The 23,642-nt window shown below is 39.4% G+C and overlaps 1 protein-coding gene across 7 annotated transcripts in view; it reads left to right on the forward strand.

Moving 5' to 3' along the window:
* Positions 1–23,642, forward strand: part of Gmppa (GDP-mannose pyrophosphorylase A) — a 61,639-nt gene that overhangs the window by 8,859 nt on the left and 29,138 nt on the right. For all 7 annotated transcript variants that reach the window (XR_008407906.2, XM_053785177.2, XM_053785182.2 and 4 more), the window contains 4 exons: positions 2,333–2,531; positions 3,356–3,585; positions 4,032–4,182; positions 4,399–4,497. Coding sequence is in view for 6 of the 7 variants with exons in the window: in XM_053785177.2 (XP_053641152.1) it covers positions 2,333–2,531; positions 3,356–3,585; positions 4,032–4,182; positions 4,399–4,497 (679 nt within the window). In the remaining variant the exon portion in view is untranslated. The remainder of the gene's footprint in view (positions 1–2,332; positions 2,532–3,355; positions 3,586–4,031; positions 4,183–4,398; positions 4,498–23,642) is intronic.

Here is a 23,642-nt window from a genome sequence, read left to right on the forward strand (position 1 = left end):
TTATAGTCCCTCATTTCCTGCCATATCTTATCCTTCAACATTATTGCTACTCCTTCTTTAGCTCTAACTCTATTTGAAACCCCTTATCTAATCCCATTTATTCCTCTCCACTGAAACACTCCCACCCCCTTCAGCTTTGTTTCACTTAAAGCCAGGACATCCAGCTTCTTCTCATTCATAACATCCACAATCATCTCTTTCTTATCATTTGCACAACATCCACGCACATTCAGACTTCCCACTTTGACAATTTTCTTATTATTCTTTTTTAGTAATTATTACAGGAAAAGGGGTTACTAGCCCATTGTTCCCGGCATTTTAATTGACTTTTACAACATGCATGACTTACGGAGGAAAGATTCTTATTCCACTTCCCCATGGATATAAAAGGAAAAGTAATAAGACCAAGAACTATTAAGATAAAATCAAAGAAAACTCAGATGAGTGTGTATAAATAAATGTGTACATGTATGTGTAGTGTGACCTAAGTGTAAGTAGAAGTAGCAAGACGTACCTGCATTCTTGCATATTTATGAGACAGGCAAAAAACACCAGCAATCCTTCCATAATGTAAAACAATTACAGGCTTTTGTTTTACATTCACTTGGCAGGACGGTAGTACCTCCTTGGGTGGTTGCTGTCTACCAACCTACTATTATTTTTTTTTTTTTTTTTTTTTTTTTTTTTTTTTAACAATGGCCGATTCCCACCAAGGCAGGGTGGCCCGAAAAAGAAAAACTTTCACCATCATTCACTCCATCACTGTCTTGCCAGAAGGGTGCTTTACACTACAGTTTTTAAACTGCAACATTAACACCCCTCCTTCAGAGTGCAGGCACTGTACTTCCCATCTCCAGGACTCAAGTCCGGCCTGCCGGTTTCCCTGAACCCCTTCATAAATGTTACTATATTATTATTATATTATACATAATTATTATGTATTATCATTATTATTAGTATGTATTATTATAATAATTAATTATTATTATTATAATTTAGGGACCTGGAGCACAGATCCAATTCCCTAGTTCATTATTATTATAATAATACAATATAATAATAACAACAGTAAGGAGAAACTTCAAAAGGCTGCCAGTAGTTTTCCATCAGCAAAACATTGGTAACCACTACTAGTACACTTTTCACCTGTCTAGACTTAAGTACACCTGCCATCTGACTTACGACCTGCTCGACTTACAACCACTCGACTTACGACCGTGTTTTTTATGCCAAATTTCTGCGAAATAAACAACTATTTGTGTTGTACACAGTGTTTATCCTAACCCTTGCAGTATAAAATACAGTACTAACAGCATAAAAAGTAAAGTAAAACATGAAATACCAAAATAAAACAATAAAATAAAGTCATTACAAAAATGTGATGTTGATATTCAGTAGTAAAGTTCGACTTGCATCCATTTCAACTTACTACCGGTTTCTCGGAACCGAACTCGGTCGTAAGTCGGATGGTAGGTGTAGTCTTAAGTAGGCATTTCTGCCCGAAATGACTTGGCATGATAGTGGCTTTCTTTGCTCCAATCATATTACAATCTGTAAACACATTGTAACCTTTGCAAAGAAATATATATTTTATTTATTTATTTATTTATTTAAGGAACCTCCCTTGAGGGGGGGAAGTTTGCATCATGAAATTTTTCATATCCTGAAGCAAAAAATTGACCAAACGACAGTTTGTATCCTGAAAAATTCGCATGGTGGGGCATTCGTAACCTGAGGTTCCACTGTATATATAAAACATGAAATAACTTTAAAACACTTGAAATTTTGGAAAGTTTCCAGACATAATGGAGAGACAGTGCTCATGGAACTCAGAGAATGTAAACAAATCGGGTGGGGTGCAGTGACCGTATTAGAAAGTCAGATGGGGGGAACTGTATAGCAAGTTTTGGTCATAATTTGAAATGTCTGTATTAGTGAAATGCTGTAAGGTGAAATGGCATAAAGCAGGGCCCTACTGTATCTCATTTGCGACTGTTTTCATTTCTTTGGCTGAATGCATGATGTCTTTTAATTTTAATTGTTCACTTCTCTTACCACATCCCTTCATTAAGTCCTGCAATATTTTTCCTTTAATGATTTCTTTTAGTTTTTCACTTTATTTCTTTAAAATTGGTTCTTAGGGTTATGTGCTGACAATAAATATGCCAAGCATTATCACCCTCTACATTATTATAACCTCCTGATGGCTCCCTTATGCTATAGGCACAATTGCCAATGGAGAATGAAGGCTATTATAAAATAAGAATAGTTGCTGTATTTTCAATAAGTCATGGTTTGTGTGAAAAAAAAAATACATTGTGTTATATCACAGGCACACGATTTCGGCCTTTGTCTTTGGATGTGCCCAAGCCTCTGTTTCCAGTAGCAGGCCTTCCCATGGTCCAGCATCATATAGAAGCATGTGCATCTGTGCCTGACATAAGAGAAATTTTACTCCTTGGGTATTTCCCAGCACAGCAACTGCAGCAGTTTGTGGCAGACATGATTGCTGCATACAAAATTAGGATCAGGTACTGTAATTGTTAATCAATTTTGACTTAATTTTTAATACCTACTTGTTACTCTCAAATGCAACTGATAGGGAAAACTATTTAAATAATGCCAGCTGCAAGTAAGTGTTAATAAATGCAGGCCAGTTTTATTTGCATGACTGTCAGTCATATATAATGTACTGTACAGTATAATGAAATTGTTTTACTGTTTATATAATATGAAAAGTTTATAAATTTATCATAAAATTACATTTCAGAGAAGTTAGGAGCCTTGTTATTGGTTTGAATAAAAAATATTGCTTTAGCAGCTGAAATGGGATTTTTTTATCTTCTTACCATAGGCATTTGTTAAAATTGTTTATTGCATTGTTAATTTTCTTTGCACCACAGTACAGTAGGACCCCTGTGTCCACAGATTTGATATCTGTGGTTTTAGTTATCCACTCTTTACTTTGGCCCAAAATAACCCTTAATTTTTCGTAATAATAGCCCGAAAGTGCAAAAGTATAGAAGCTGGCAGTTCTTCAAAGTCTAAGAAAAGTCATGTAATGCTTCCCATCAGTGAAAAGTATTAATTCTAGCCTTATTTTGCATAATTTGTCAATTAAACTTTATCATAGGCATGCAATTAAAGGAAAAATGACTTATATTTAGGGTTCACTACTATCCACAGTTTCAGGTATCCATGGTAGGTCTTGGAACATATCCCCTTTAGATACGGGGGGACTGCTGTATTTGAAAATACAGTATTATAATCTGTACTTCATTAATTAATTGCAACATTTTTATGAAATATATATCATTTGTTAATAGTGTTGCCTCTTTCACTTATTACAATCCAGATATCTTCAAGAATACCAAGCCTTAGGCACAGCAGGAGGCATTTATCACTTCAGAGATCAAATTAGTTCAGGAAATCCTGATGCTTTCTTTGTGTTGAATGGGGATGTGTGTGGAGATTTTCCTCTGCAGGAAATACTAAATTTTCATACCAGCCTCTCAACACCTTCCCTCATCACTATCATGGGCACAGAAGCCACACGGCAGCAATCCACTATGTATGGCTGTATTGGTATGTAGTGCAGCCTTTAGGCCAACCTTCCAATTTTAGGTGTGTCTATTAGAGGGATCTACTATGATTTTGCCCCATTATCCTAGTTTTATTCTTATAACATGATGCATAGAATGTTCCCCATAATTGTAAATACTCTTCCTATGTAAATGGCATTATATGAATTGCAATTAGTAATTTATTTTAACTTGCATTTGTATATAAAGTCAACTGTTGTAGTATTTTATTTGATTATTTGCTAATCTTGTCTTAGCATTAAACTTAGTTTATGCTGTGCATAATATATGATGTTTACAAAAGATTTGTATTGAAATCTTCAGTTATATACCTTTGTAAAGTAAAATTGTAAATCAGGAATGTTCCGTAGAAGTTTTCAGACTGAACTTTACATTTAAGTTATTTTGGTTTTATTGTAATTATAAAGTTTTTCTGTATGTCATTTTCAGTTGAAGACAAAGAAACGCATCAAATTCTCCACTATGTTGAGAAACCATCCACCTTTGTGTCTAATTTGATCAATTGTGGCGTATACATTTGCTCTCCTGATATATTCAAGCGAGTAGGAGAAATTTTTAATTCCAGACAAGATTTTTATAGGTAAGGTACTGGGTAAGCATACAGTGCCTAAATGTTAATTATTACTCGTTAGTTAAATACATCCAAGATAATCATAGTGAGGTTGTAATGAGTAAAAAGTAGAATTTAATGAGACATTTAAATTGTTTGAATGTAATACTGTACATATTTGTCATTTACATAGTGTACTTTCTTTTATCTGCCAATATGGTGATTACTTTGATGACATTTTTGTAGCTGTGAGGATTCTGAAGGTACAGAAAGTATTCAGTTGGAGCAAGACATTCTTATGCCCATTGCTGGAACTGGCCAAGCCTATGTTTACACCACTGACAGGTTAGTCTCAGCAGTGCCTTGGTTATGTTCCTTTTTTATTTTGCTTGTGTACAATTATATTCCGAGGAAATAGTCATTTTGATGCCTGCAACTTTTTTTTCTCTGCTAGCTAATACTTTTTTTTCATTAACATCTCATACAAACTAGCCATACTAATGAAAAATTTGTCAGTCTCCCTGTATGTATTAATGATTGATTTTTATCAAATACATGTACATATTTTAATACAGATTGAGATATAGAAAATCTTGTATTGCCAAACAGTTCTGGAGGAGCTTAAGGACACACTGTAGTTATATACATTATCTTAAATTTATATCATTGATGCATCTTTCACATGGCGAATATGGAGAATCAGAGGATACTATGAAATAGCATAAGTTGAATAATATATGTAAGGAAAAGTAAAACATAAATTTTAAGATAAAACATGCAATGATACAGAGGGAATTGCCAAAGCATGAAAATCTTAAAGGAAAGGAAAAATATTCAGGAAGGGGTTCAACCATTTATAGATAAATAGACCAGTCTGGGAACAAACTCAAGATGGGGATAATACTTTAGAAGGCAATCCTGCCCTATGGAATTTTGCTCCGTGTAAAAAAAAAAAAAAAAAAAATGTGTGAGCCATAAATTGCTTGCTCCAGTTAACCAAAAATTGTGGAAAATATAAATCGACTGTAGGACAAGGAAAGCAATTTAAAAAAATAAACAGGCACATGTAAAGGAACTAAAAGTAAAGCTAGGAGGAGAAATATATACAGTGGTACCTTGACTTATGAGTGCCCCAACGTACGAGTTTTCCGAGTTACGAGCTGTCGCATGGTCGATTTTGTGCTCTGAGTTATGAGCCAAAATCCGAGTTAGGAGTGAGCTTCAGATACACCACCACTAGTTGGCACAGCGAACGTCACAACATCCGCTCAGCAGTGCATGTGTTTACCTCGCCATGGAAGCATCTCGCTTATGTTGTGCTTGCATTTTGTGCTTTTTGTGCAGTTATTTTACCAAATTTCTTTTTTCTAACCATGGGTCCTAAGAAAGTAAGTGCAAAGGACAGCGCTGAGAAGAAGAGGATGATGTCCATTGAATTAAAGAATGAAATCATAGAAAAACACGAGCAAGGTGTGTGGGAAGTGGAGTTGGCGAGGCAGTACCAGTGTAGTACTTCTATGATATGTACGATACTAAAGCAGTATGAACTCCTCCAGTGAATTGAAAAAAAAATAAAAGACAAATTGTAGCAATTAAGTTCAGCAATAAAGTGTAGCATTAAGAGTGTAGCAAGTAAGTTAAGCAATTAAGCAATAGAAAAAGCACGAAATGAAACGAACTCCTCCAGTCTCCTCTGCCTACATTTGTTGTTGTTGGGTTTATAGAGCCACTGACAGCATACACTGCTCTGCCTATCTTTTCCACCCTCCACCTCCATCAGCATCTGTTCTCCAAGGTAAATACACCTACCATCCGACTTACGACCTGCTCGACTTACGACCGTGTTTTTTTTTGCTAAATTTCTGGGAAATAAACAACTATTTGTGTTGTACAAAGTGTTTATCCTAAACCTTACAGTATAAAATACAGTATTAACAGCATAAAAAGTAAATAAAAACATGAAATACCAAAATAAAACAATACAGTGGACCCTCGCATAGCGCTATTAATCCGTTCCTGAGAGCTCAATGTTATGCGAAATTATCGTTATGCGAATTAATTTTCCCCATAAGAAATAATGGAAATCAAATTAATCCGTGCAAGACACCCAAAAGTATGAAAAAAAAAATTTTTTACCACATGAAATATTAATTTTAATACACACAAACTGAAGAAGACATGCACAGTTTATTGAAGATCTGGTGATGATTGATGGGATGGGAGGAGGGGAGAGTGTTGATGGTCTTAGTGTTTAGAAGGGGAATCCCCTTCCATTAGGACTAGAGGTGTCAAGTCCTTTTCTGGGGTTACTTCCCTTCTTCTTTTAATGCCACTAGGACCAGCTTGAGAGTCACTGGACTTCTGTCGCACAACATATCTGTCCATAGAGGCCTGTACCTCTCATTCCTTTATGACTTTCCTAAAGTGTTTCACAACATTGTCAGTGTAATAGTCACCAGCATGGCTTGCAATAGCTGTGTGAGGGTGATTTTCATCAAAAAAGGTTTGCACTTTAAGCCACATTGCACACACTTCCTTAATCTTTGAAGTAGGCAACTTCTTCAATTTCTCTATCCCCTCCTCCGGAGCAGTTTCCTCAGGTGTGGCATCTTACTGTTGAAGATGATCTAGCAGCTCATCAGTGGTTAGTTCTTCATTGTCCTCCTCCACCAACTCTTCCACATCCTCCCCACTAACCTCACCAATATGAGCACTAGTTCCAGGCATTTTTTTCCTGTTCACCTGGGTGTTAGTCAACTGTTGTGGGTCACATCCTAGGGAACAAGATAAAGGACCCCAATGGAAATAAGTTACAGTCCTCGATGATGCACTGACTTTCTTGGGTTATCCTAGGTGGCTAACCCTCCGGGGTTAATCGTTTCTTGGTAATTGTTTCACGTTAAGCCACACCAACAACACACTCTCCACATCTTCAAGTAATACAGCTGACGGTGGTGCAGCAACAAGAACAGCTGACTGTGGTGCAGCAACAGCTGAACATGGTGCAGCAGCAGCTGTGGTGCAGCAACAGCTGACCATGGTGCAGCAGCACCATGGTGCAGCAACAGCTGACCATGGTGCAGCAGCAGCTGTGGTGCAGCAACAGCTGACTGGTCCAGTAACAGCTGACCGTGGTACGATAGTATTTATCACCCTTTTTACCACAGGGTTTGCACTATAAGCTTTCTTTGGGCCCATGGTGGCTTATTTAGCAGTTACAAGCACTATAAATAATGGAATAATACAAAATGTATCGAATATATGCATGCAACCGGCCACCCCGGCTTGTAAACAATGACGGCAAGGCAGGCACTCAGGCTGGACGGACGGGTTCGGGACGAGTCATGTTCAGAAACAGCTGATGGTGGTGCAACAGCAGCTGACCGTGGTGCAGCAGATGCTGAATGATCCATCAACAGCTGACTGGTCCAGCAACAGCTGACTGATCCAGCAACAGCTGACTGGTCCAGCAACAGCTGATCGTGGTGCAGCAGCAGCTGACTGATCCAGCAACAGCTGATTGGTCCAGCAACAGCTGAACGTGGTGCAGCAGCAGCTGACTGATCCAGCAACAGCTGACTGGTCCAGCAACAGCTGATCGTGGTGCAGCAGCAGCTGACTGATCCAGCAACAGCTGACTGGTCCAGCAACAGCTGAATGTGGTGCAGCAGCAGCTGACTGATCCAGCAACAGCTGACTGGTCCAGCAACAGCTGACCGTGGTGCAGCAGCTGACCGTGGTGCAGCAGCAGCTGACTGATCCAGCAACAGCTGACTGGTCCAGCAACAGCTGACCATGGTGCAGCAGCAGCTGACTGATCCAGCAACAGCTGACTGGTCCAGCAACAACTGATCGTGGTGCAGCAGCAGCTGACTGTGGTATGATAGTATTTCTCACCCTTTTTACCACAGGGTTAGCACTAGAAGCTTTCTTGGGGCCCATGGTCACTTATTTTGCAGATGAAATCACCAAAAACGCTGTAATAATATGAAATGTTCCGATTGTATACTTGGATGTTACCGTGGAGGCTGGCTTGTAAACAATGCCACCGGTGGAACGTGAGGCTGGCTCAGGCCGCACATTAGACGCGTCTCAGACCAATAGCGTTGAGCGAGTTTTTTAGCGGTATGCGAGGCAAAATTTTAGCAATAAAATGTATCGGTATGCAAATTTAACGTTATGTGATGCCAACGGTATGTGAGGGTCCATTGTAAAATAAAGACATTACAAAAATGTGATGTTGATATTCAGTAGTAAAGTTCGACTTATGTCCATTTCGACTTACGACCGGTTTCTCGGAACCGAACTCGGTCGTAAGTCGGATGGTAGGTGTACATGTATGTACATTTTATAAAACCAGCTTATTTCTTTACATTCTCTATTATGTTTTAGTACAATATTTCTTATTTATAAATACTGTACATTGTTTGTGTTTTCCTTATGAAACTAGTGATCTAGTGCAGTTAGCATCACAAACACTCCATTTTCTCTTTTAGTCCCTAAACAGTCCGTATATATATATATATATATATATATATATATATATATATATATATATATATATATATATATATATATATATATATATATATATATATATGTATATATATATATATATATATATATATATATATATATATATATATATATATATATATATATATATATATATATATATATATATATATATATATATATATATATATATATATATATATGTGTGTGTGTGTGTGTTCCCAGTGCCCCAAATATTTTGAAAAATAAAAAAAAATCTTTTTTTTTATTATGGAAATAGAGAACATTTTTCTGTGTTATAGGATTAAAATAAAAAAAATTAAGGTCAGTACATACCGAGATATGAGGCTGCGAAGTTGGCACTTAACCCTTTGAGGGTCGACAGGCCCTTTCCGAAACTCGTTCTCAGGGTCGGCCAAATTTAAAAAAAAAAAAAAATTATTTTCTCTTATGAAAAGATAGAGAATCTTTTCTCGATCATAATGACACCAAAAGTTTGAAATTTGATAGAAAACATACGGAATTATGCTCTCGCAAAGTTAGCGGTCTCGGCGATGTTTACGCATCGGCGATTTTGCCCACTTTAAGCCCCATTTTCAGCCAATTTCACTGTACTAGTCGACAAAAAACATGAATATTTCGATAGAACTCCATTTTTTCTATCGAATGGGTGCAAGAAACCACCCATTTATGAAATTCAACTATCCAGTACAGTGGTCAGAATTTAGCAATTTTGCCAATTTCACACAAATTTCAAAAGATGCCAATTTCCGAATAGGGTCTAGAATAAACAAGAAAGACATTCCTGGCACTAAAATGACATTTCCTCTCGTCATTAGTCACGTCTCAAGGCCCCTCTTATATTCTTTTGCTTTCCACTTTGAATTTTTATTCTCGCAAAAAATATAAGATTTACTGTTATGCAGACTACTGCATTAGTGTAAAAAATGGTATAAATATTATTGGTGCACTTGTGAAAGAATATTAGACTCACCAGTTGACGTGTATTGCACGCTTGGCACGATTTGTTTACTTTTGAAGTTTGGTAAAAATCGAACATTTCTGCTACTTTGAGCTCAATTTCAAGGCACCTTTCATTGTAAAACCAGTCAAAATCATCTCAATTTCTGTAATATGTCTTCCATTCTATAAAATGAGACCAAGAAAACTAGAATACAACAATAAATACCATACGAAAATACACTGCAAAGTCGCTGATTTATTCCAAAAAAATGGTCAAAGTTTTTTTTTTCTCATTATGCACTGTGTGCTGCAGGATTTTTTTTAGACTGTGCACACTGACCACATAGACCCATTCTTTCATATGAAGGCCTACCAGCTTTCTCCCACTAGATTTGAGGCCGCTAGAATTTATGCGTACTAGTACGTCAAAAACCCCTACGCGTAAGACGTACTAGTACGACCAAAACCCTCAAAGGGTTAATGCTCACCTGACAGCAACATGGAGTCCTGCCGCTTGCAGAAGTGTTGCCGATATACCTTTTTTCCTCATTTTTATATTTTATATAATTTTTATGTTCCGATAATTACAGTTTATAGTAGTTCTTGTCATTTCATAACCAATCTTTGTTTTGACACTAATATTAGGTACTGAAATTGTACTCAAATTGTCACGAACACATTGACAGGTGGACATTTACACCTGCCTTGGTCATTTACTATTGTCTAGGAATATATGCAAAGTATTTATAGGTCCCAGCAATGTTTTGGATACACAGGAGTATATAATAATAATAATCATAGTAGGTTGGTAGACAGCAACCACCCAGGGGGGTACTACCGTCCTGCCAAGTGAGTGTGAAACGAAAGCCTGTAATTGTTTTACATGATGGTAGGATTGCTGGTGTCTTTTGTCTGTCTTATAAATATGCAAGGTTACAGGTATGTCTTGCTACTTCTACTTAGGTCACACTACACATTCATCTGAGTTTTCTTTGATTTTATCTTAGTTGTTGGTCTTAATAGTTCTTGGTCTTATTACTTTTCCTTTTATATCCATGGGGAAGTGGAATAAGAATCTTTCCTCCGTAAGCCATGCGTGTTGTAAAAGTCAACTAAAATGCTGGGAACAATGGGCTAGTAACCCCTTTTCCTGTAATAATTACTAAAAAAGAATAATAAGAAAATTGTCAAAGTGGGAAGTCTGAATGTGCGTGGATGTTGTGCAAATGATAGAGATGATTGTGGATGTTAAGAATGAGAAGAAGCTGGATGTCCTGGCTTTAAGTGAAACAAAGCTGAAGGGGGTGGGAGAGTTTCAGTGGAGAGGAATAAATGGGATTAGGTCAGGGGTTTCAAATAGAGTTAGAGCTAAAGAAGGAGTAGCAATAATGTTGAAGGATAAGTTGTGGCAGGAAAAGAGGGACTACAAATGTATTAATTCAAGGATTATGTGGAGTAAAATAAAGGTTGGATGTGAAAAGTGGGTTATAGTAAGTGTATATGCACCTGGAGAAGAGAGAAGTGTAGAGGAGAGAGATTTTGGGAAATGTTGAGTGAATGCGTGGGGAGTTTTGAACTAAGTGTGAGAGTAATGGTGGTTGGGGATTTCAATGCTAAAGTGGGCATAAATGTTGTAGAGGGAGTAGTAGGTAATTTTGGGGTGCCAGGGGTAAATGAAAATGGGGAGCCTTTAATTGAGCTATGTGTAGAAAGAGGTTTGGTAATAAGTAATACATATTTTATGAAGAAGAGGATAAATAAATATACAAGGTATGATGTAGCACGTAATGAAAGTAGTTTGTTAGATTATGTATTGGTGGATAAAAGGTTGATGGGTAGGCTCCAGGATGTACACGTTTATAGAGGGTCAACTGATATATCGGATCATTATTTAGTTGTAGCTACAGTTAGAGTAAGAGGTAGGTGGGAAAAGAGGAAAATGGCAACAACAAGCAAGAGGGAGGTGAAAATGTATAAACCAAGGGAGGAGGAAGTTCGAATGAGATATAAGCAACTATTGGCAGAAAGGTGGGCTGGTGCAAGTATGAGTAGTGGGGGGGGGGGTGTGAAGAGGGTTGGAATAGTTTTAAAAATGCAGTATTAGAATGTGGGGCAGAAGTTTGTGGTTATAGGAGTGGGTGCAGGAAGAATGAGGAGTGATTGGTGGAATGATGAAGTAAAGGGTGTGATAAAAGAGAAAAAGTTAGCTTAGGAGAGGTTTTTACAAAGCAGAAGTGTTATAAGAAGAGTAGAGTGTATGGAGAGTAAAAGAAAGGTGAAGAGAGTGGTGAGAGAGTGCAAAAGGAGAGCAGATGATAGAGTGGGAAAGGCACTGTCAAGGAATTTTAATGAAAATAAGAAAAAATTTTGGAGTGACTTAAAAAAGTTAAGAAAGCCTAGAGAACGAATGGATTTGTCAGTTAAAAACAGAGTAGGGGAGTTAGTAGATGGGGAGATGGAGGTTTTGGGTAGATGGCGAGAATATTTTGAAGAACTTTTAAATGTCGACAAAGAAAGGGAAGCGGTAATTTCATGCACTGGCCAGGGAGGTATATCATCTTTTAGGAGTGAAGAAGAACAGGATGTGAGTGTGGGGGAGGTGTGTGAGGCATAACGTAGAATGAAAGGGGGTAAAGCAGCTGAAACTGATGGGATCATGGCAGAAATGTTAAAAGCAGGGGGGGATATAGTGTTGGAGTGGTTGGTATTTTTGTTTAGGTAGTAGATTGGTAGACAGCAACCACCCAGGGAAGTACTACCGTCCTGCCAGATGACTGTGAAACAGAAACCTGTAACTGTTTTGCATGATGGTAGGATTGCTGGTTTCTTTTTCTGTCTCATAAACACGCTAGATAACAGGGATATCTTGCTACTCCTACTTACACTTTGGTCACACTTCACAGACACGCACATGCATATATATATACATACATCTAGGTTTTTCTCCTTTTTCTAAATAGCTCTTGTTCTTCTTTATTTCTTCTATTGTCCATGCGGGAGTGGAAAAGAATCTTTCCTCCGTAAGCCATGCGTGTCGTATGAAGCGACTAAAATGCCGGGAGCAATGGGCTAGTAACCCGTTCTCCTGTAGACATTTACTAAAAAAGAGAAAAAGAAAAACTTTATAAAACTGGGATGCTTAAATGTGCGTGGATGTAGTGCGGATGACAAGAAACAGATGATTGCTGATGTTATGAATGAAAAGAAGTTGGATGTCCTGGCCCTAAGCGAAACAAAGCTGAAGGGGGTAGGGGAGTTTCAGTGGGGGGAAATAAATGGGATTAAATCTGGAGTATCTGAGAGAGTTAGAGCAAAGGAAGGGGTAGCAGTAATGTTAAATGATCAGTTATGGAAGGAGAAAAGAGAATATGAATGTGTAAATTCAAGAATTATGTGGATTAAAGTAAAGGTTGGATGCGAGAAGTGGGTCATAATAAGCGTGTATGCACCTGGAGAAGAGAGGAATGCAGAGGAGAGAGAGAGATTTTGGGAGATGTTAAGTGAATGTATAGGAGCCTTTGAACCAAGTGAGAGAGTAATTGTGGTAGGGGACCTGAATGCTAAAGTAGGAGAAACTTTTAGAGAGGGTGTGGTAGGTAAGTTTGGGGTGCCAGGTGTAAATGATAATGGGAGCCCTTTGATTGAACTTTGTATAGAAAGGGGTTTAGTTATAGGTAATACATATTTTAAGAAAAAGAGGATAAATAAGTATACAAGATATGATGTAGGGCGAAATGACAGTAGTTTGTTGGATTATGTATTGGTAGATAAAAGACTGTTGAGTAGACTTCAGGATGTACATGTTTATAGAGGGGCCACAGATATATCAGATCACTTTCTAGTTGTAGCTACACTGAGAGTAAAAGGTAGATGGGATACAAGGAGAATAGAAGCATCATGGAAGAGAGAGGTGAAGGTTTATAAACTAAAAGAGGAGGCAGTTAGGGTAAGATATAAACAGCTATTGGAGGATAGATGGGCTAATGAGAGCATAGGCAATGGGGTCGAAGAGGTATGGGGTAGGTTTAAAAATGGAGTGTTAGAGTGTTCAGCAGAAGTTTGTGGTTACAGGAAAGTGGGTGCGGGAGGGAAGAGGAGCGATTGGTGGGGGCAGTAAAGCAACAGCAAAGAACTACAGACCAATAGCACTAACATCCCATATCATAAAAATCTTTGAAAGGGTCCTAAGAAGCAAGATCACCACCCATCTAGAAACCCATCAGTTACACAACCCAGGGCAACATGGGTTTAGAACAGGTCGCTCCTGTCTGTCTCAACTACTGGATCACTGCGACAAGGTCCTAAATGCACTAGAAGACAAAAAGAATGCAGATGTAATATATACAGACTTTGCAAAAGCCTTCGACAAGTGTGACCATGGCGTAATAGCGCACAAAATGCGCGCTAAAGGAATAACAGGAAAAGTCGGTCGATGGATCTATAATTTCCTCACTAACAGAACACAGAGAGTAGTCGTCAACAGAGTAAAGTCCGAGGCAGCTACGGTGAAAAGCTCTGTTCCACAAGGCACAGTACTAGCTCCCATCTTGTTCCTCATCCTCATATCCGACATAGACAAGGATGTCAGCCACAGCACCGTGTCTTCCTTTGCAGATGACACCCGAATCTGCATGACAGTGTCTTCCATTGCAGACACTGCAAAGCTCCAGGCGGACATCAACCAAATCTTTCAGTGGGCTGCAGAAAACAATATGAAGTTCAACGATGAGAAATTTCAATTACTCAGATATGGTAAACATGAGGAAATTAAATCTTCATCAGAGTACAAAACAAATTCTGGCCACAAAATAGAGCGAAACACCAACGTCAAAGACCTGGGAGTGATTATGTCGGAGGATCTCACCTTCAAGGACCATAACATTGTATCAATCGCATCTGCTAGAAAAATGACAGGATGGATAATGAGAACCTTCAAAACTAGGGAGGCCAAGCCCATGATGACACTCTTCAGGTCACTTGTTCTATCTAGGCTGGAATATTGCTGCACTCTAACAGCACCTTTCAAGGCAGGTGAAATTGCCGACCTAGAAAATGTACAGAGAACTTTCACGGCGCGCATAACGGAGATAAAACACCTCAATTACTGGGAGCGCTTGAGGTTTCTAAACCTGTATTCCCTGGAATGCAGGAGGGAGAGATACATGATTATATACACCTGGAAAATCCTAGAGGGACTAGTACCGAACTTGCACACGAAAATCACTCACTACGAAAGCAAAAGACTTGGCAGACGATGCACCATCCCCCCAATGAAAAGCAGGGGTGTCACTAGCACGTTAAGAGACCATACAATAAGTGTCAGGGGCCCGAGACTGTTCAACTGCCTCCCAGCACACATAAGGGGGATTACCAACAGACCCCTGGCAGTCTTCAAGCTGGCACTGGACAAGCACCTAAAGTCAGTTCCTGATCAGCCGGGCTGTGGCTCGTACGTTGGTTTGCGTGCAGCCAGCAGCAACAGCCTGGTTGATCAGGCGCTGATCCACCAGGAGGCCTGGTCACAGACCGGGCCGCGGGGGCGTTGACCCCCGAAACTCTCTCCAGGTAAACTCCAGGTAAGGGAGAAAAAGTTAGCATATGAGAAGATTTTACAAAGTAAAAGTGATGCAAGGAGGGAAGAGTATATGGAGAAAAAGAGAGAGGTTAAGAGAGTGGTGAAGCAATGTAAAAAGAGAGCAAATGAGAGAGTTGGTGAGATGTTATCAACAAATTTTGTTGAAAATAAGAAAAAGTTTTGGAGTGAGATTAACAAGTTAAGAAAGCCTAGAGAACAAATGGATTTGTCAGTTAAAAATAGGAGAGGAGAGTTATTAAATGGACAGTTAGAGGTATTGGGAAGATGGAGGGAATATTTTGAGGAATTGTTAAATGTTGATGAAGATAGGGAAGCTGTGATTTCATGTATAGGACAAGAAGGAATAACATCTTGTAGGAGTGAGGAAGAGCCAGTTGTGAGTGTGGGGGAAGTTCTTGAGGCAGTAGGTAAAATGAAAGGGGGTAAGGCAGCCGGGATTGATGGGATAAAGATAGAAATGTTAAAAGCAGGTGGGGATATAGTTTTGGAGTGGTTGGTGCAATTATTTAATAAATGTATGGAAGAGGGTAAGGTACCTAGGGATTGGCAGAGAGCATGCATAGTTCCTTTGTATAAAGGCAAAGGGTATAAAAGAGAGTGCAAAAATTATAGGGGGATAAGTCTGCTGAGTATACCTGGTAAAGTGTATGGTAGAGTTATTATTGAAAGAATTAAGAGTAAGACGGAGAATAGGATAGCAGATGAACAAGGAGGCTTTAGGAAAGGTAGGGGGTGTGTGGACCAGGTGTTTACAGTGAAACATATAAGTGAACAGTATTTAGATAAGGCTAAAGAGGTCTTTGTGGCCTTTATGGATTTGGAAAAGGCGTATGACAGGGTGGATAGGGGGGCAATGTGGCAGATGTTGCAAGTGTATGGTGTAGGAGGTAGGTTACTGAAAGCAGTGAAGAGTTTTTACGAGGATAGTGAGGCTCAAGTTAGAGTATGTAGGAAAGAGGGAAATTATTTCCCAGTAAAAGTAGGCCTTAGACAAGGATGTGTGATGTCACCGTGGTTGTTTAATATATTTATAGATGGGGTTGTAAGAGAAGTAAATGCGAGGGTCTTGGCAAGAGGCGTGGAGTTAAAAGATAAAGAATCACACACAAAGTGGGAGTTGTCACAGCTGCTCTTTGCTGATGACACTGTGCTCTTGGGAGATTCTGAAGAGAAGTTGCAGAGATTGGTGGATGAATTTGGTAGGGTGTGCAAAAGAAGAAAATTAAAGGTGAATACAGGAAAGAGTAAGGTTATGAGGATAAAAAGATTAGGTGATGAAAGATTGAATATCAGATTGGAGGGAGAGAGTATGGAGGAGGTGAATGTATTCAGATATTTGGGAGTGGACGTGTCAGCGGATGGGTCTATGAAAGATGAGGTGAATCATAGAATTGATGAGGGGAAAAGAGTGAGTGGTGCACTTAGGAGTCTGTGGAGACAAAGAACTTTGTCCTTGGAGGCAAAGAGGGGAATGTGTGAGAATATAGTTTTACCAATGCTCTTATATGGGTGTGAAGCATGGGTGATGAATGTTGCAGCGAGGAGAAGGCTGGAGGCAGTGGAGATGTCATGTCTGAGGGCAATGTGTGGTGTGAATATAATGCAGAGAATTCGTAGTTTGGAAGTTAGGAGGAGGTGCGGGATTACCAAAACTGTTGTCCAGAGGACTGAGGAAGGGTTGTTGAGGTGGTTCGGACATGTAGAGAGAATGGAGCGAAACAGAATGACTTCAAGAGTGTATCAGTCTGTAGTGGAAGGAAGACGGGGTAGGGGTCGGCCTAGGAAAGGTTGGAGAGAGGGGGTAAAGGAGGTTTTGTGTGCGAGGGGCTTGGACTTCCAGCAGGCATGCGTGAGCGTGTTTGATAGGAGTGAATGGAGACAAATGTTTTTTTATACTTGACGTGCTGTTGGAGTGTGAGCAGAGTAACATTTATGAAGGGGTTCAGGGAAACCGGCAGGCCGGACTTGAGTCCTGGAGATGGGAAGTACAGTGCCTGCACTCTGAAGGAGGGGTGTAAATGTTGCAGTTTAAAAACTGTAGTGTAAAGCACCCTTCTGGCAAGACAGTGATGGAGTGAATGATGGTGAAAGTTTTTCTTTTTCGGGCCACCCTGCCTTGGTGGGAATCGGCCTGTGTGATATAAAAAAAAAAAAAAATGTGAGAGAGAGAGGAAGGTACCTAGGGATTAGCAGAGAGCATGTATAGTCCCTTTATAATAAAGGGAAGGGGGACAAAAGTGATTGTAAAAATTATAGAGGAATAAGTTTACTGAGTATACCAATAAAAGTGTACGGTAGGGTTATAATTGAAAGAATTAGAGGTAAGACAGAATGTAGGATTGCGGATGAGCAAGGAGGTTTTAGAGTGGGTAGGGGATGTGTAGATCAAGTGTTTACATTGAGGCATATATGTGAACAGTATTTAGATAAAGGTAGGGAAGTTTTCATTGCATTTATGGATTTAGAAAAGGCATATGATAGAGTGGATAGGGGAGCAATGTGGCAGATGTTGCAAGTATATGGAATAAGTGGTAAGTTACTAAATGCTGTAAAGAGTTTTGATGAGGATAGTGAGGCTCAGGTTAGTGTGTGTGGAAGAGAGGGAGATTACATCCCAGTAAAGGTAGGTCTTAGACAGGGATGTGTAATGTCACCATTGTTGTTTAATATATTTATAGATGGAGTTGTAAAAGAAGTAAATGCTAGGGTGTTCGGGAGAGGGGTGGGATTAAATTATGAGGAATCAAATACAAAATGGGAATTGACACAGTTGCTTTTTGCTGATGATACTGTGCTCATGGGAGATTCTAAAGAAAAATTGCAAAGGTTAGTGGATGAGTTTGGGAGTGTGTGTAAAGGTAGAAAGTTGAAAGTGAATATAGAAAAGAGTAAGGTGATGAGGGTATTAAATGATTTAGATAAAGAGAAATTGGATATCAAATTGGAGAGGAGTATGAAAGAAGTGAATGTTTTCAGATACTTGGGAGTTGACTTGTCAGCAGATGGATTTATGAAGGATAAGGTTAATCATAGAATTAATGAGGGAAAAAAGGTGATTGGTGCATTGAGGTATATGTAGAGACAAAAAACGTTATCTATGGAGGCAAAGAAGGGAATGTATTAAAGTATAGTAGTACCAACACTTATATGGGTGTCAAGCTTGGGTTGTGAATGCAGCAGCGAGGAGGTGGTTGGAGGCAGTGGAGATGTCCTGTCTAAGGGCAATGTGTGGTGTAAATATTATGCAGAAAATTCGAAGTGTGGAAATTAGGAGAAGGTGTGGAGTTAATAAAAGTATTAGTCAGAGGGCTGAAGAGGGGTTGTTGAGGTGGTTTGGTCATTTAGAGAGAATGGATCAAAGTAGAATGACATGGAGAGCATAAAAACCTGTAGGGGAAGGAAGGCGGGGTAGGGGTCGTCCTCGAAAAGGTTGGAGGGAGGGGGTAAAGGAGGTTTTGTGGGTGAGGGGCTTGGACTTCCAGCAAGCGTGTGTGAGCGTGTTAGATAAGAGTGAATGGAGACGAATGGTAATTGGGACCTGACGATCTGTTGGAGTGTGAGCAGGGTAATATTTAGTGAAGGGATTCAGGGAAACCGGTTATTTTTATATAGCCGAACTTGAGTCCTGGAAATGGGAAGTACAATGCCTGCACTCTAAAGGAGGGGTTCGGGATATTAGCAGTTTGGAGGGATATGTTGTGTATCTTTATAGGTATATGCTTCTAAACTGTTGTGTTCTGGGCACCTCTGCAAAAACAGTGATTATGTGTGAGTGAGGTGAAAGTGTTGAATGATGATGAAAGTATTTTCTTTTTGGGGATTTTCTTTCTTTTTTTGGTCACCCTGCCTCAGTGGGAGACAGCCGACTTGTTAAAAAAAAAAATAATAATAAGTTCCCTTGAAGCATGATGTATGACAAGTGTCAGTGACAAGCATCTATGAGGGTGCAGTGATACAATAAGTGGTGACATTTAATGAGCCCATGCGAGGGTGCAGTGATAAGTGGTGACATTGATGAGCATCTTGAGGGTGCACTTGTAGTGATAAGATAAGGAGTGACATTCGATGAATGGCAGCGAGGGTGCAGTGATAAGATGAAATAAGGGGTGACTTTTGATGAGCGCCAGTGAGGGTGCAGTGATGAGATGAGATAAGGGGTTACATTTGATGAGTGTTGGTGTCTGTCTCTGTCTGCTTGTCTCTCTTTCCATCTCTCTGCTTGTCTCTCTGCTTCAGAGAGAGCAACTGTGAACCAGCAGGTATTCTTATGCATTATATCTACAAGGAAAATAGAGCACTTTGGATTTTTTTTAGGTTATCCTAGGTAATTTACATTATGTGTAATTGTATTTATGTGTACCTGTGAGACAGATAGAGACAGACAAAAACAGACAAACAGAGATAAAGACAGATAGAGATAGAGACACAGAAATAGACATAGATACACAGACAGACAGACGGAGATAGAGCCAGCCAGTTGGCCGGCCAGCCAGCCTGCCGAACACTTATCACATGTTCCAGAATTGTTTTTCTTTACTTAGGGCATAGGTTATAAGACATTCTGAAAGGGTGTTGCACAAATGTTGCACATGGGTTATTATCGAGGTTTTTGATATTTCCTCGACCACTTGTGGCCACATCCACCTCAGAGCCACTAAACTTGGGGTCAACATCGCTTTCCTCTTAAAAGGGAAGTGTTAATATGACATGACATCAGTGAATCCTTGGTGTTTGCTGCGCTGTTTTCTCTCTAGTTGGCGCTCAATTTAACTGGTGCTCCCACAGGGTACTAAGTAGTTCCAGATTTTTTTAATATGGCGCACACCAAGTGTTAAGACCCATTTTATGCTGACCAGGCATCTCAGGCCAATAGTGCCAAATTTGGAGGCAGGAAAAATAAAACGTATACAGTAGACCGTCATTTAGCATGAGTTTATTTGGCACGATTTGGGTATAGCATGATTGAAGAATTGCGGCACAATTTTATGTAACACGTATGATGAATTTAACATGGTTCAGTTTGTGGGAAGGAAAAAAAAAATCTTCCCTTTTCCTCAACCGGCCGCCTTGTTGTGGTTCAGCTGGGGAGACCTCCCGCTGTCCCCAGCCACCCCCCAACACCACCCCACCATCAATGCATTCGTACTTCATACCTGTCCAGTCCAACTTCTCTGCTACAAGCTTGTGATTGTGAATTGTGTTTTGATCTTTTAATTGCTATATCTTGTATCTGCCAAGCAATCATGACACCCAGTAAGCATATCAGTGTTGCTCAAAGTGGCAAGAAAAGGTGTAAGCATTTAAGTCTTAGAATTAACGAAGGAAACAAAGATATCAGATAAGACATCCTGTGGCCATAATGAAGTGTTACTTTGTACACATAAATAAGAATTAAACATAAGTTTGTGTGACTGACTGACGTACTGAACGACTTGACTGACTTACTGAACGACTTGACTGACTTACTGAATCACTTGGCTGACTTACTGAATCACTTGGCTGACTTACTGAATCACTTGACTGACTTACTGAATCACTTGACTGACTTACTGAATCACTTGACTGACTTACCTGGAGGTTACCTGGAGGTTATTCTGGGGATCAACGCCCCCGCGGCCCGGTCCATGACCAGGCCTCCCGATGGATCAGGGCCTGATCAACTAGGCTGTTACTGCTGGCCGCACGCAGTCCGACGTACGAGCCACAGCCCGGCTGATCCAGCACTGACTTTAGGTATCTGTCCAGCTCTCTCTTGAAGGCAGCCAGGGGTTTATTGGCAATTCCCCTAATGCTTGATGGGAGGCTGTTGAACAGTTTTGGGCAGCGGACACTTATGGTGTTTTCTCTTAGTGTACCAATGGCGCCCCTACTTTTTATTGGCGGCATTTTGCATCGCCTGCCCAGTCTTTTACTTTCGTAGGGAGTGATTTCTGTGTGCAGATTTGGGACCATTCCTTCCAAGATTTTCCAAGTGTAGATTATGATATATCTCTCCCTCCTGCGTTCCAACGAGTACAAGTCAAGTGCTTCCAAGCGTTCCCAGTAGTTAAGGTGCTTGACAGAACTTATACGTGCAGTAAAGGATCTCTGTACACTCTCTAGATCTGCGATTTCACCTGCTTTGTATGGAGATGTTAATGTACAGCAGTATTCCAGCCTAGAGAGAACAAGTGATTTGAAAAGGATCATCATGGGCTTGGCATCTCTCGTTTTGAAAGTTCTCATTATCCATCCTATCATTTTCTTTGCACGTGCGATCGTGGCACTGTTGTGATCCTTGAAAGTGAGATCCTCAGACATTACTACTCCCAGGTCCCTTACATTATTTTTCCGCTCTATTGTATGGCCGGAGTCAGTAGTCTCTGTTCTAGTTATTATCTCCTCCAGTTTTCCATAACGGAGTAGTTGGAATTTGTCCTCATTGAACATCATATTGTTTACCGTTGCCCACTGGAAAACTGATGTTAGTAATTAATATTTTGTGTTGGTTTATCAGTTTTACAAGCTAATATGCAAAGCTGATAACACTCACCAACTTGCTACTGGATTTTTTAATTACACTCAGGCATATAGCTCTTAGTTTTCTTCAGTGTATACAGTCTATGCAGTAAAATATATATATATTTCTATAAATGTTTTTAATAATGGTTCAAGATTTCAAAGTTATTAGATAAATGGCAATGTAAATTTGTGTTGAGACTGATAAGTACAATGGAGCAGGTTACCAGACACAAGTGCAAGGGTAAGGAGTAAAATATTACCATGGGACTGACCACAACCTGTGGTTTTATTCAAAAACCTATTTTAAATACTTGCCAATTTGTGACCCAACTGGTAGGGTAAAGGACTTCTTCCCAGCTGACAAGAGGGTTTAAGTCTTGAATTACTCCTATATGCTTAGATTGCTACATTCTATACAACACAGCTGTACTGAACATGGATACCATCACTAACCAAAGTACTTGATAATGAGAAAAGTGCTTTGGAATTTACACCAACCAAGGACTATCTTAAAATTTTTGTGGATGGCACATGTTTGTGTACCTCTGTGACAGGCCAAAGGTAATAAAGGGCTTCTTCAGCACAAGGTCACTGTAATTTAATATTTCATCACTTGACTGACTTATTGAATCACTTGACTGGCTTACTGAATGACTTGACTGACTTAATGACTTGAGACTTACTGAATTGACTGACTTACTGAATCACTTGACTGACTTATTGAATCATTTGACTGACTTACTGAATCACTTGACTGACTTACTGAATCACTTGACTGACTGAATCACTTGACTGACTTACTGAATCACTTGACTGACTTACTGAATCACTTGATTGAATGACTAAGTTAGACACTCCAGTACAACCATTAACTTCAATACCAGAACCTATACCATCCACCTCAGCCCAGTAGGGCCACAACATAACTCTCCCCATTCTTCACAATCATCCACAAACACCAGCATCCACAATTTAAGGTAAATACTATTATTTCTGTTACATTTGTAGTCTTAATCAGTAAAAATAGAATAAAACGTCATATCAATGAACTACAATTACATTTTCACTTTTATTTTTGTAAGATGTGGAGGCCTAAAAAAAAGTTGTTTGGCTTTTTTGAGGCTCAGGAATGTAACCCTATTTTTCCCACAAGTTCTTCAGTTCATCTAACACGGTTTTACCTAACACGGTGTTTTCAGGAACGTAACTACCATGTTAAAAGATTGTCTACTGTATATACGTTTGGGGCGCTAGTGGTAAGAAAGTATATAAACATTTGGTTTAGGGGATAATAAGACTCAGAAGGGGAAGCATGGGAAGATATGGTCAGAGCAATAATTATTTTTACCTCGGAAGTGGCCACTACCACTCGTCACATAATGACACATTTTATTCATTCTAGAGTATATATCATGTTTCTATGTTATTTAAATTGTTTATTATGTCATATTAGATCAATTGTGATAGATAAAAAAGACGTAGATTTTATATTAGTGTTATTTGGGGGCTGGAATGGTTTAATGGCATTTCAATTAATTTCAGTGAGGAAAATTGATTTGATATGCGAGCAAATTGAGTTACGAGCTAGGTCACCGAATGGATTAAACTCATAAGTCAAGGTACCACTGTATTTAATTAATGAAAAAGCATATGAAGAGTATGGAACAGAATAGGATTAGGAGGAGGGGTAGGGATCATTCCAAGGGTTGGAGGGAGAAGGTAGAGGAGGCTTTGAGTGCTAAGGTTTTGAACATCAGGCAGGTTTGGGTGAGCATAGTAAAGAGTAAGTAGGGACCAAGTGGTTTTTATGGGTTGATGTGCTGTTGGAGTGTGAGCAAGTTAACATTTGTGTAGGGGCATGATGTTTGTGCACTGCTGGCAAGACAGCAGTTGAATGAATGATGGTGACTGTTTC

The sequence above is a fragment of the Cherax quadricarinatus genome, chromosome 45, assembly GCF_038502225.1.
Source record: "Cherax quadricarinatus isolate ZL_2023a chromosome 45, ASM3850222v1, whole genome shotgun sequence".
NCBI lineage: Eukaryota > Metazoa > Arthropoda > Malacostraca > Decapoda > Parastacidae > Cherax > Cherax quadricarinatus.